This window comes from Schistocerca gregaria, chromosome 8 (assembly GCF_023897955.1).
Source record: "Schistocerca gregaria isolate iqSchGreg1 chromosome 8, iqSchGreg1.2, whole genome shotgun sequence".
Taxonomy (NCBI): Eukaryota; Metazoa; Arthropoda; class Insecta; order Orthoptera; family Acrididae; genus Schistocerca; species Schistocerca gregaria.
Window position 1 is genome coordinate 127,941,731 of NC_064927.1, and position 14,702 is coordinate 127,956,432.

Genomic DNA, 14,702 nt, shown 5'->3' on the forward strand with positions numbered 1-14,702 from the left:
CATGGCTACTTTCACATGTGGCCCTGCCTCTGATGGGGCAAGATAAACCTGTGACAGGACTGCAAAAGGAAGTTCTGGGTGGGTGGATTGGGCAGATTTTGCACCTGGGTGTAGCACAGGGATATGATCCTTGTGTCAAAAGTTTGGGATGGGAGTGCCTTGGACTAGGATGTTGTGAAGGTTGGATGGGCAATGGAACACTCTTTTAGGAGGCATGCAAAGTGCATGGGTAGGATGCCCCAGATTTCAGGGCAAAATGATAAATAATCAAAGCCCAGGCAAAGGATGTGGTTCAGTTGTTCCATTGTCCAGGGTGGTACTGGGTGATGAAGGGCACACTCCTATGTTACTGGCTCTTGGGGATGGCGGGATGATTGGGGTGTCAGGCAAAGTGACACACACAAAATCTTTTTGCAGACTAGGTCTGGGTGTAGTGCCTGTCTGTGAAGGCTCTGGTGAGACACTCAGCATATTAAGCAAGGCAGTTTTGTCACTGCAGATATGCCATCCCACTGTACTCAGGCTATATGAGAGGGATTTCTTTGTGTGAAAGGAATGGCAGCTGTCAAAATGCATGTACTGTTGGTGGTTGGTGGATTTAATGTGGACGGAGGTGTGGATAGAGCCATTAGAGAGAAGGTGGTCAAAATGTAGGAAGGGGAACATTGTTTTGAGGAGGACCATCAATGGACCTGAACCAGACTAGGGTTTTGGTGTTTTGGGAGGCTAAGGAGGTCTCCTCTACATGTCCCATAAGAAGACTGCATAGGAAGGTGCCATGCAGGTGACCATAGCTGCACAGCAGATGTATTTATATACCTTCCCTTCAAATGAGAAGAAGTTGTGGTTAGGATAAAATTACTAAGGCGTATGAGGTATGAGGTAGTGGTTTTGGAGTCTGAAGGAGATTGGGCAAGGTAGTGTTCAATAACAGTAAGACCATGGCATGAGTGATGTTGATGCATAGGGAGGTGGCACCAACAGTGATGATTAGGGATACAGGGGTAAAGGGGTAGAGTTGATGGAGAGTCAGTGAGGGAAGTGATTGGTGTCTTTGATGTGGGAGGTTAGCTTATGGGCTATTGGTTGGAGGTACTGCTCAGTGAGGACCGAAATTCTTTCTGTGGGGGCACAATAACCAGCCACAATGGGGCATCCAGGATTGTTGGAGGTGTGGATTTTGGGGAGCATGTAGAATGTTGGTGTTCAGGGTGTCAAAGGGATGGGGAGAGAAATCCATTCAGGAGATATGTTTTGGGAAGAGCCTAAGGCTTTAAGCAGGGCTTGAAGTTTGTGTTGGATTTCCGGGATGGTATCATTTTGGCAGAACTTATAGGTGGAGAAGTCAGATAATTATCAGAGGTCTTCTGCCGGATAGTCAGTGCAGTTCATAACAACAGTGGTGGAACTTTTGTCAGCAGCTAAGATGATTAGATCAGAATTTGTTTTAAGGTCATGTATGGCTGTTCTTTTTTTCTACTGATAGGTCAATGTTCTGAGGAAGGGGGCTGGGAAGGACGATGAGGCAAAGTTGAAGGTAAGGAATTTCTAGAAGATGACCAGCAGGTGGTTAGGTGGGATGGGGGAGGATCATGGTTGAATAGTGGTATGATCTGGAAGAGACAGGGCTCAGTATTGGCATTAGGATGGTTTTGGTTGGAGGGATTGGTGGCAAAGAAGTTCTTCCACTGCAGGGATCAGGAGGAGGAGAGTAGGTCTTTGACAAGTCCAACATGGTTAAATTTTGGTGTAGGGCTAAAGGTGAGGCCTTTGGATAGGACTGAAACTTCTGTGGAACTGAAAGTTTTGGTGGAAAGGTTGGAAACAGGGTAATGGGAATGTATTGCCTCTTGATGTGGATTTTTGGGGGGGGGGGGGGGGGGGGTTGGTAGTAAGTTTGGGGATGTAGCAAATTGAAATGGTCAGCTAAGCAGGATTTAGCTGCTATGAGGGGTGGACAAGGAGGAGCAGTGCAGGTATGATAGGTGTTGGATAGGGGTGCCCTGATGCACAGTTCAATGACAGCAGGTTGGATAACTTATGGAGATGGTGTCTGGAATGATCCTCCAGGTGCTGGAGAGCAAGGGATTCCATTTCGGAGATGTGATGTATGGAGCAGGGATTACAGAGTAGTAGTATCTCATAGAGGGAGCAGAAGTGGTAATGGGAAGCCTGTGCAATGGAGATGTGTTTTTGTTTCAAAAGGTGTAGGTCATTGTGAAAGGAGGGGTGGAATGCAGAGAAGGCAATCTTTACAGTTTGGCTGTTTGAGAGGATTCAATGGTTTAGGCAGCATTTGAGAAACAATACAGGGAACTGGGTTTCAGCCAGGCAAACAGATACATTTCTGAACTGGTGTGAAAAGAGTTGTATAAAGAAAACAGGAAGATGCAGAAACAGGCAGAATAGTTATTTATGGTTGGGAAATGGACTGGATTAGCAAAAAGATGCTTAAAGATGATTAAAAATACGTAAAGACACGCAGAAGCACACACACATATGCAAAAATAAGCACAGTTATGTAATAATATGCACAAATACAAAAAATTAGCAAAGATACATGAAACCGTGTGAAACCATGTACAGATATGAACAAATACATTAAAAATCTTCAGAAACATGGGTGAAAAGAAACAGTAATGTATGAGAGTCTGTGTGTGTTGCAATAAGCAGAGAGAGGAAGGGGGGCTGGGTTAGGTTGAGGATCAAAAGCTCATATGACAAATGCAGTTGTGGATAACAAAATGCTAAAGAAAGTCAAGATGAGAGATGTAGTGAGATCAATAGGAATAAATGTAATTATAACTATTGGAGGAAAGAATCTGGAGCATTCAATACTGCCTCAACAATTCACATGGTCACGAAGTCTGTGTTGCACCTGGACAATCCGAAATATAATGTGGCTCGGAGGTAGATGTGGTTTGGAAGATGGTGAATAAACATAGGAAAGAAAAGAAAGAATGGACACTGGGAAGAGTAATGCTATAGGGAAGAGTAACAAAGGAAAATTAGCAGGATTGTAGTATGGAAGAAAGCTGTTCATCAAAAATCAAACAATGGAAAGTCCAGGCAAGATCATCAACAATGTAGGAAAAGACAGATTGCTACTTACTGTAAAGAAGGTATATCAGCATCTTGGGCTGGAATGCAACATTGAATGAGATGCAAGAGCAATCTGGAGGATGTGGGGGAGTGGAAGGGTAAGTGTTAGTATTGTATGAGTGATGAAAGAGATAAACTCACTGTATGGTGGAATGTGTGGGCACTAGACTACCAAGAGGCACAACATTAGGAGGCTGTGGGGCAGAAAGATGGGAAAAATGGAGCAAAAAAGAAGAGGAGCAGGGAAAGATGAGCAGATGCATTGGCCCAGCACTGTGCCTGTTGGCTGTCTATCCCTGCACACTCCACCAGACAGCGTTGGTCTCTCTCCCCACCCATACACTACCATCCTTTCTCCACCCCCTCCAGATTGTTTCTTGTGTGTGTGTGTGTGTGTGTGTGTGTGTGTGTGTGTGTGTGTGTGTGTGTGTGTGTGTGTGTGTGTGTGTAGGTGGGTGGGTGGGTGGTTGTGTGTGTGTGTGGGGGGGGGGGGGGGGCCTCTCTTTTACTGTTGAAGACTGTGGCGAAAGGCTGTATGTGAGTGTCTTTTAACTGTGCCTATCTGCAATTTGATGAGTCTTTTTTATGGTAAGTAGCAATCTGTCTTTTTCCTGCATGGTTGTCTATTTATTTTTCTTTAGGACAAATAGTTCAAATGTAAAAAGAAAGAATGTTGAAAATTATATATTGCACTGTGCAAATGCTGTAGCTTATGTGCTGCATGTAGGTCAGTTTGTGGTAGTTTTCTGTCTGGACTGCAAGTGTCCTATATGAAATTGTTCATCTTTACATCCTCTACATGACTGATGTGAACTGCAAACAACTATCTATATTGTGTACCTCTTCTCAAAAGAATGTGTAATTTGTAATCTTTTTCTACATGTTAGCTCAAGAATTAACTTTTGCTTTTGTGCATGTAAAGCAAACAGTAGTGCAGTGAAAGTTAAAGATACCATGCAGATCTGAAAAGAGCCAGAAAAGACACTAAGACCAGGTGGATCAATCTCCTCATTTCTGAATTAGAAAGTACTGTTGTTACTGCATAGCTTATCACTTGGCTTGGTATTCCAAAGCCATATGTCAATACATAATTGTATTCTCAGCACTGTGTGACAAGTCCAGAGTGTAACTATTTCCTTGTTGGATGCACAAAAAATTACCCTCTAATGGAGACTGTAACAGTTTTGTCTATACAAGAGTGACTTTGAATGCATACTTGCAATCCATTTATTGGTGTGATTATAATTTTAGAAAGTTATATTTGGTATAATTATTATATTTATTATAATTATTAATAATTTCAAATTTATACATTACCAACAAAAATATTATTTATTTCAGATCATGCCAAGAGCACAAAATGCTCATGCCTATGTAAATGCTGGGTTTCTATTCAAACTGGACATAAATAATGTGGGAAAAGTTATAAGCAAACCAAGAATTGTGTTTGGTGGTATCAATCAAGAACTGGTAGGTTATAATGGAAAATGATTTTTGTGCTTATTATATACTACACAGACCAAATTTTGATTAATTTTCTACATTTGTCTGTTTGACCTTGAGAGTGATGACACTATAGAACAGTTCTGTAGGTTTGGTACCTTGATTAGATTATCATACAACAACCAGTGTCATTTTTCAAGATACCATTACATCACCATATTCACAAGAGATAGAGGGAGGTGAAATCATATGGAAGAATATTGGATTGTGCTACATTATTATCTGTGATTGGCATTTGGTAGTAAATTAGTGTGGCATTAAAAATTACAGTTATTTTCTGTCTGCATTCATCAACGCATTACATCATTTGCCTCCAAATAATCTATTTCGACTGTTGCATCCTTTTCTTCTGAAGTTGCTGTCTTTGGCACACAAAAAGCCTGCTTTCAACAGGTATCATTGGTAGTCAGAGGATTGGCACTTTGCTTTTCATGTTGTTTTCATGCTTCATAATACTGGTAGCCTCAGTTAAGTTTAATTCCTTTAAATATGACTCTCTGACAAACATGGACATTTTCTGAACTTTATATGCTGCCCACAGTTCAGGTGGTGTTCCATTATTACCAATTTATTGTGATCCTTAAGTCATGCTATTTTCCTCATGCTCCAGACTACATGCCACAGTAAACTTTCCACTTTGACCACAGATGCAGTGATATACACACATGTAATCTAATGGAGCACTGGGCTGTGGAGAATAGACAACCACTAGATCATGGATACTTCTTCCACTCTAGCATATGTAATGAGCTCAGGTGATCAGTGTGCATGTATATCAGTGAGTTCTTTATGCTGAAAGATGGTGCATTTCTCATTGGAAGTGTGTCTAGGTATTCACGGATTTTACATGACACTTCTTTCATAATGGTTCTATAGAAATGGTCAGAAATGGGATTGTGCATTTCATCTTTGCCTATAGAGTAAAATGTATTATTTTATTCACAGTTATGAGTGATTCATCTTCACCAAATAAGAGATGTTTCATCTGTCCTGTTCATTTTGCAGTAAATAGTGGTATTGTCCCTAAAATGATTTTATTGTGGTTGAAACCATCCATAGAAGCCTAAGCACTTACTTTCACAAGTGAACTTTAATTAGGTGTCTCTGTCACTATTACAGTAATATTTTATTGAAACATTTACCTATGGTGTAAATCCAAAAACATGTCTCCTTGAGACTCTGTGTGTTACTTGTCATAAAACAATGGAAAATCCAGTATGGCATGTAACAATATTATGAAAACAAAAGTTGCTACCCATCATATGGCAGAGATGCTGAGTCACAGATAGGCACAACACAAAGACTGTCACAAATAAAGCTTTCAGCCACTAAGGCCTTTGTCAAAAATAGACAACAGACACACACGCAAACACAACTCACACACATGACTACAGTCTCAGGCAGCTGAAACCACACTGTGAGCAGCAACACCAGTGCGTGATGGGAATGATGACTGGGTAGTACGGAGAAGGCTGGGGTGGGGAGGGGGAGGGACAGTAGGGTAGGGTTGGTAGACAGTGAGCTTTTGCAAGTTAGACTGTGGGCATGGAAGAGGTGGTGAAGGGAGGGGGGGATTAGTGGAAAAGGAGAGAAGTAAAAAGGTGATGTGTGATGGTGGAATGAGGGCTGTATAGTGTTGGAATGGAACAGGGGAGGGGCTGGATGGGTGAGAACTGTGACTAATGAAGGTTGAGGCCAGGAGGGTTACAGGAACAGAGGATTTATTGCAGGGAAAGTTCCCACCTGTGTGTTTCAGAAAACCTGGTGTTGATGGGAAGGATCTGTATGGCACAGGCCGTGAAGCAGTCATTGAAATGAAGGATTTTCATTTCAGTGACAGTCATCATGTAAATGACTCCTTCACAACCTGTGCCATGTGGATCATTCTGTCCAACACCACCTTCTCTGAACTGTGCACATGGGAACTTTCCCTGCAGCACATCCTATGTTCCCATAACCCTCCTGCCTCAAACTCCATTGGTCAGTGTTCTCACCCATTCAGCCACTTCCCTGTTCCCATTCAAGTACTACACAGCCCTCATTCCACCATCACACCTAATCTTTTTACTTCTCTCCTTTTCCGCTAAGTCCCCTCCCCATCTCTCCCTTGCCCTTTGTCTAACTAGCAGCACTTCACTGCCCACCACACCTACTCCACTGGTGCCCACAGTGTGGTTTCAATTGCCTGAGACTGAAGTTGTGTGTGTGAGTTGCATTTGCATGAGTGTCTGTCTGTCATCTATTGTTGATGAAGGCCTTACTGGCTGAAAGTTTATTTAGGACAGTCTTTTTTTGTGCCTCTCTGTGACTCAGCAACTCCACTACATGGTGAGAAGCAACTTTCCTTTTCACAATACTGTTATCATAAAACTGCATTTAAATAATAATACAAATAAGTTCATAAAACCTATAGCTCTGGTTTAATAGTAAATGTTTTGTTGCACTATGAAAATAAAAGCTGTTTCAGACTGAACAAGGCAATTCATAAAGGTGTGCTTATTTAAGCTACATAATATTGAATTTCAACAGTAATGGCAGTGTAACTTTAAAACTGATAAAGCATTTACAACAGGTATTACAAAATCTAATTCTATACACACAGGTACATGCTAAGGAGTTAGAACAGTACCTTGAAGATGAAAATTTGTATGAATTGAATACACTTGAACAGGCTCTCAGAATTCTGGATTCGGAAATACAGCCTGTAAAGCAGCCACCTGAAGCCTCGCCTGAGTACCGCAAAGGTTTGGCAGTAGCATTATTCTACAAGGTATAGTGTGTAAATTTATGGTATATTCATCTAGAGACAATGTGAGACAGTAACTCAGAGATTCCTTCATAGTTTTATACTTGTATGATACAAAATTTCTGTAAGACTCCATTGTGATAATACATTACCATTTTATTTCCTCTCTTTGAATCAATTAATCACATTTTCAGTGTCAACACAGTATCAGAATTCTATGTGGAGGTGATTTTTGGTAGCAATGCTCACCTAAAATATCACAGAAATTCATTTGATACACCTTTACTTTATAAAGTGTACTCATTTTATTCATTTATGTTTATATATTCACACTGTCACTTAGAAAGTCAAATGTTTATCAGGATGATTCATGTGCTTCATTGCAAAACAGAATACAGATTGAATGTGCTGAAGAAATAAAGAACAGAGATTTCATATATGACAAGTTTCCAATTTTCTGCTGAAGCCGTGTTTACACAGATATTACTGTACATCAATATACAAGAAAATAATTGAAGCTTCACTTTATGGGTGAAGTTATATATAACATATGAGAATCAACTGAGTTACAGGTCCGTTATACATGAGATCAGTTGGTGATACCCAGAAATGAATGAAGTGCTTAAGTGAAAGCTGTAGTAAATTCTTTGACTGTCCCCTCTATATATGTTGTGCTAAGAAGAAAATGTTTGTGGGCTCATCATGAAGTCTGGTACTTTGAAATAAGCCTGATTTTTACAAAAACTCTGTGTAATTCATATTATTACTTAACTGTTAAAATATCCTGCAAATAAGTCATTAGTAAGTGAAACCATGTTGGTGAAAACTTATTACTTTTATTACAGGCCATGTTTAGTTTGAAAAAATACAGTTTAAATAATGTAAATACTTTTGAATTGAAGGAGCCCCCTCACTGAAAAGTAGAAACATTGAGGGGAAAAAATAGTGCCTGTGGGATGAACAGTGACATTGCGGCATTTTGGCAGGTGTACTAGTTGTGGGAAGGGTGGAGGGGGAAAGAGGCAAGAGACAGGGAGAGGGACTGAGGGTGGGTGGCTAATGGCTCAGAGGAAGGCAGCCAGTTTGTAGAAGGGAGGAGTGGCAGATTTAAGGGCTAGGAGTGTGATGCATTGTTGTTACAGGTTATTGGAATGGCACATGTTGAAGATGATCTGGTGATGTAAATTGGGAGGAAATGGCAGGATGGAGGAAGGGGGTATGGTGTGGGGAAATGGGTGACCAGAGATTGAGAACAGAATAAATAGTGAAGGATGTGTTGCAAGGAAACTCCCATCTTCATAGATCAGAAAACTTGTGGTGGAGGGAAAGATGCACATGACTCAGGCTGTGAATATTTTGTGCTGAGTAGCATTTTGAGCCACCTGGTGGTCAATTTTCTTATTGGTGACAGCGTGACCATGGTCATACACTGATCAGCCAGAACATTGGGACCACTTATTTAACAGCTGGTATGTCTAACTTTAGCACTGGTAACAGCAGTGACACATCATGCAGTGGAATCAGTGAAGCCACAGTAGGCCATTGGACGCAGTTGGCGCCACATCTGCACACAAAAGTCACTTAATTTCACCTAATTCCTATAAATTATAGGGAGGGGTGCAATGAGCTCTAATGCCACATTGAGTTGCATCCCATATATGTCTGATCAGGCTCAGATCTGGCAAGCATGGTAGCGGGGGAATGAGTGGCAGGGGGGGGGGGGGGGGGGGGAGGGATGCAGCACAATCAATTGGAACTCTCCACTGTGTTCTTTAAGCTGCTCCATCACACTCCTGTCCTTGTGACATGGTGCATCATCTTGTTGAAAAATGCCTCTGCCATCGGGAAACATGATGAAACATGATGAAGAGATGGATGCAGTCTGAAAACAGTCTATGATACTCCTTGACTGTCATGGTGCCTTACATGAGCTCCACCAGACCCATGGGTGCCCATGAGAATGTTCTGCAGAGCATAATGGAGTCACTGTCATCTTGTCTCCATCCTGCAGTACAGATGTCGAGCTGTTCCCTGGAAGACAGACATGTGCCCTCCCATCAGCATGATGAAAAAGGTATCAGGATTTATCAGTCTATGCGACACTCTGGCAGTGCACCAACATCCAATGCCAATTGTCATGTGCCCATTTCAGTCATAGTTGATTGTGTCAGGGTGTCAACATTGGCACATGTACAGGTTGTCAGGTGCATAGGCCCACAACCTATCCAAAATCCTCACCATCATTCCCAGATTGGTGTTCCATCACCCATTCAACCTTCACAACATCCTAGTCCATCCCTTTGCACACTCCCACTCTCAACCCCTTGCAACAGGGATGTCATCCCTGCAGCAGACCATGGTATAAGACCTACCCATCCTGTAACAGGCTTATCCTACTGCATAAGAGACTGGCCCACCTGTGGAATCAGCCATGTTATCTACCAACACTCTTGCAAACACTCCACAGCTTTTTAATGGTAGTATGACTATCAACCAGCTGTCCACCTGGATAAATGGCCACTGTGTAAATGTTGCCAAGAAGAAAGCTCACTGCACAGTGATACAACATGCTACTGAGCACAACATACTGCTGAGCACAACATGCTCAGTTTCAGTGGCTGCCTGACAACATGGGCCACCTGGATCTTTTCCTCCACCAACAATTACTTAGAACTACATAGATAGGGAGTTATCCATGCAACTCCTCCTTCACTCCAATAACTGTACTGGCCAAGCTCCAATGACCTGTGTCTTCACATCTCCCTCCCAGATTTCTAGCTGGCAAACTGACTGCCTCCCTCTGAGCCACTAGCGACCACTAGTTAGTCTCCTGCCTCTGGGCAGTGTGACAGCAGTGTGCGAGTAGCAGCAAGTGGCTTATTTAGAGTTCATATAAGTGTAGTAGTCAAGTTGAAAATTTGTTTGAGTGTTTTTAACCCACTTGTTTATTTGAATCTGTCAAATCATTGTGTAATTTCATAATTAGCAGGGGGAGATTTGCATTTTAACATCTGTGATGTGAAAGTCACGTAGTCATCTGTCATTTTTTTTATTTCTTTCAAATAGTCATTGTATGTTACTGACAGTACAGTTAGCCTTCTGCCACTGAGCAGTGTGCAAGTAACAGCATTACAGTATTTACTAGGCAGTCTTGTATTTTAATAACCATTCAAATTTTGTGTCGAATTGTTTGTGCTCTCTGTAGATTGTCCAGACGGTCTTTGCACAACAGTATTTAGCATGGATAGGGACTGCAACTGCTGTGTTTGGATGTGGGCTGAGTTGGCATCCATTCACTCCAAGCTTCAGACAGTGTTGGCTTCAGTCATACAGCTTGAGGCTGTTGCCCCCCTGTGGATGGCCGGACAAGGGTTTGTCAGATGGTCTTTGCACAACAGTATTTAGCATGGATAGGGACTGCAACTGCTGTGTTTGGATGTGGGCTGAGTTGGCATCCATTCACTCCAAGCTTCAGACAGTGTTGGCTTCGGTCATACAGCTTGAGGCTGTTGACTCCCTGTGGATGGCCGGACAAGGGTTTGTCAGGGATGGCCAGCTCGTCCCACGCATCCCCTGATTGTACTACGGCTGTGGCTGCCCCAGATACTGCCCACATTGAGGCTGACCCCTCACCCTTGGTAGAGTGGGAGGTCATCTAAAGGTGTGGCAGGGGGCGAAAGACATTCCAAGGGGCTGAACGGAAGGCCTCTCAAGTTTGTCTGACGAATCTGTTTCAGGCTCTGTCTCCGTCTGATACTGATCTTCGGCTAGACATGACTGCTCATCCTGTTCCAGAGGTTGCCCCTCAGTCTGCAAGATGTGGGCGGTCACAGAGGGTGGGTTTACTGGTAGTTGGGAGCTCCAACATCAGGCGTGTAACGGAGCCCCTTAGGGATATGGCTGCACGGGAGGGGAAGAAAACCAATGTGCACACTGTGTGCATACCGGGAGGAGTCATTCCAGACATGGAAAGGGTTCTTCCAGATGCCATGAAGGGTTCAGGGTGCATCCATTTACAGGTGGTCACTCGTGTCGGCACCAATGATGTGTGTTGCTATGGATCAGAGGAAATCCTCTCTGGCAGCTATCTGATTTGATGAAGACTGCCAGTCTCTCTAGTGGGATGAAAGCATCATCATCAACAGGACTGACTGTGGTCCTTTGGTACAGAGCTGAGTGGAGGGTCTGAATCAGAAACTGAGACGATTCTGCGACTGTGTGGTCTGCAGATTCCTCGACTTACACCATAGGGTGGTGGGGTTTCAGGTTCTGCTGAATAGGTCACGAGTCCACTACACACAGTGGACGGCTACACAAATAGCTGGGGTTTTGTGGCATGGACTGGGCGGTTTTCTAGGTTAGATGACCTCAGACAAGTACAGAAAGGGCAATAGCCTCAAAAGGTGCGGGGCAAAGTCAGGACATGTGGGGATCAAGCAGCAATCGGTATTGTAATTGCAAGCTGCCAAAGCTGCATTGGTAAAGTACCGGAACTTCAAGCACTGATAGGATTCACCAAAGCTGAAATAGTTACAGGTATGGAAAATTGGCTGCAGCCAGAGATAAATTCTGTTGAAATTTTTACAAAGGGTCAGACGGTGTTTAGAAAGGATAGATTGCATGCAACCGGTGGTGGTGTGTTTGTCGCTGTTAGTAGTAGTTTATCCTGTAGTGAAATAGAAGTGAATATTTCCTGTGAATTATTATGGGTGGAGGTTATACTCAACAACCGAGCTAGGTTAATAATTGGCTTCTTTTACCAACCTCCCTACTCAGCAGCATTAGTGGCAGAACAACTGAGAGAAAATCTGGCATACATTTCACATAAATTTCCTCAGCATGTTGTAGTCAGAGGTGGTGATTTCAATTTACCAGATATAGACTGGGACACTCAGATGTTTATGATGGGTGGTAGGGACAGAGCATCGAGTGACATTATATTGTGTGCACTATCCGAAAATTACCTCAAGCAATTAAACATAGAACCAATTCATGGAGATGGCATCTTGGACCTACTGATAACAAACAGACCCCCAATTCTTACGCGTGCCTCCCACTCTCTCTTCTTCTATCCACCCAATCCAACACAGTCCTCATCACAACCTATTTCTCTTCCTGAAATGCAGCACTGACACTGTTCATCCAGCTAGCACCATGTAGGAGTATAGACATGTGTATGTTTCTATATGTATTTTACTCTAGCTTGAAAAAAGATCATTCTGAAAACCAGCATTTTTTCTCTATCAATGACTTAATGCTTCTGCTCTTCATTGAGTCCTCTCATTTAATCCAAAAGTATTTACGTGTTACCACAGCTTTTCTACAACAGTTTTAAAGAAGATTGGAGAAGTTCTATCTGTGTTTGTAAAAAAAAAAAAATTGTTGTTGAAATGGGTCATATGGTAGCATGAACCTTCCAGACGAAAATGGATACAAATGGTGATTGAAAAGTAGATACTGATAACCTTGTAGGACCAGATGATTGGGCAACATAAAAATGACGCATCTCTGTTCTGTTTTATTCATATGAACTCAATGATATTATGAACAGTTTCTAATGAAAGTGCTGATGCCGCCATGTGAACTGACAAGTTAATAAAAGCCAACACACATAGGAGGTGAAAAAGGATGATGAGTAAGCAGCTAGTCTGATAGAAAATGTAATCAGTAAACCAATTGCTCAATATGAGATGGTGTGTAACACTATAGAAATATGGGGAAAACTACGTGCATAGTAGCAGCTTACAAGTACTAATGTTTTTTGTGTCACATAAAAAAATAGAACATGTTAGCATACATATAAGTGAGGTATAAAAATCATTTGATGATCTAAATGATGAGTTAGCAAACATGAAGGATATATATCATCTGGAAGATTGTTAAATGAGAACTTTAATGTTGTTGAAATGCCATTCCTAACTTGCTATTATTATTATATCAACGATTTTTAAGGTTAAGTCCATTTGTTATCAGCTTAGTAAATGCAATAGGGTATTTGAAATCTTGAGGTGTCAGCTATTCTGCACGATTTCATCATCATTCTTGCAAGATATCTGATAGAATGTCCAACACCTCAAAATGTCAACAAACTGCTGGGAAAGTCTTGAAAATTATGGTCAGTATTCATTATTTCAAATGTGTTATGTGCATATACATAATCTGGCAGCATATTGACTCAGAGGGTCAATGTAACGAATATGAAATCTCATAATTTACAACAAATTATCAAAATAGAAGTTAACAAAAGCATACACATCAAATGAAATACCGTTTATCAAATAAACACCTATAAATTAATAGCATCTATGATCACTGTAAATACAGACTATTCTGAACATGTGGCAACCATACATACATGCACAACAAAACAATGTATATTTATCACCTGTATGACAGTGCTTATACTTTCTTAACATATGATATTGTAGCTACAAAACTGTCAAAACCGTTGCCAAGGATGTTACATGTACCTCAGTTCATCTAGACAATACATAAGTAAGTAGCAATCCATGCTCGTTGTTCTGCTATAACATAAATAAGTATAAAGGAGATAATGTCATACACATTGTACTTGATGATGACAGTTTAGCTGAAACAGAGCAGTAGTGAAATATAAGGAAATAGAAATTAATAGCAGACATCAGCAAATCAGGACACTCCTTATACATAAACATTTGAACTTTGTGAGCAATACATGCTTCAGATAAGATACTGACGAAAGAATGTGGTGTGAAGACAGACTTTTAGAATGGATTCCTGAAGATGAACTATGTATGGAACAACTAGAAGGATTTGAAGATAGCACAGATCTAGTGCATCTCTTGAAACAGAGTCATTATTGACGCAATTGAAAAATACACTAAAAGAATGCAGGTTTTCAAAACAATGCTACTGTCCTTTGTTTTATCACAAATATACTTCATGTAGCAATTGATATTTATGGTGGCCTAACAGTTGGCAGTGACAAGGGAGGAACAAAAGTCAATGAAAGATTTCTGTATCATGAAATTATGTTGGAACATATTAAATTGGAAGAAATAGTTGCTTGACCTTCTTATGAGATCACTTGAATAAGTCTAGTTTAATTTAGGTTAGGAAGATAAAGAGTAATCCATACTCGTTTTATTTGATTGACTTTACTTTCAGAGGAAGCGGTGTAATAAAAGGAAAATTGTTTGTGGGATCACTGTAATCTGCTGTCTCATGGTATTTTGAAATACCGTTGATTTTTATAGAAACTATTTGCAATTTGTTTAGTTACTGGAGTGTTCAAACACTGGAGAAATTGTTGTCGAGTGTCTCAAAGTAAATTGTAAATTGATAGTGCACAGATGCTTAACAGAGAGCAGCA

The 14,702-nt window shown here is 41.2% G+C and overlaps 1 protein-coding gene across 1 annotated transcript in view; it reads left to right on the forward strand.

The window, feature by feature from the left end:
- LOC126284101 (xanthine dehydrogenase-like) overlaps positions 1-14,702 on the forward strand; it is a 301,701-nt gene that overhangs the window by 133,244 nt on the left and 153,755 nt on the right. The window contains exons 10-11 of the mRNA XM_049982754.1: positions 4,444-4,572; positions 7,208-7,375. Coding sequence (XP_049838711.1) covers positions 4,444-4,572; positions 7,208-7,375 — 297 coding nt within the window. The remainder of the gene's footprint in view (positions 1-4,443; positions 4,573-7,207; positions 7,376-14,702) is intronic.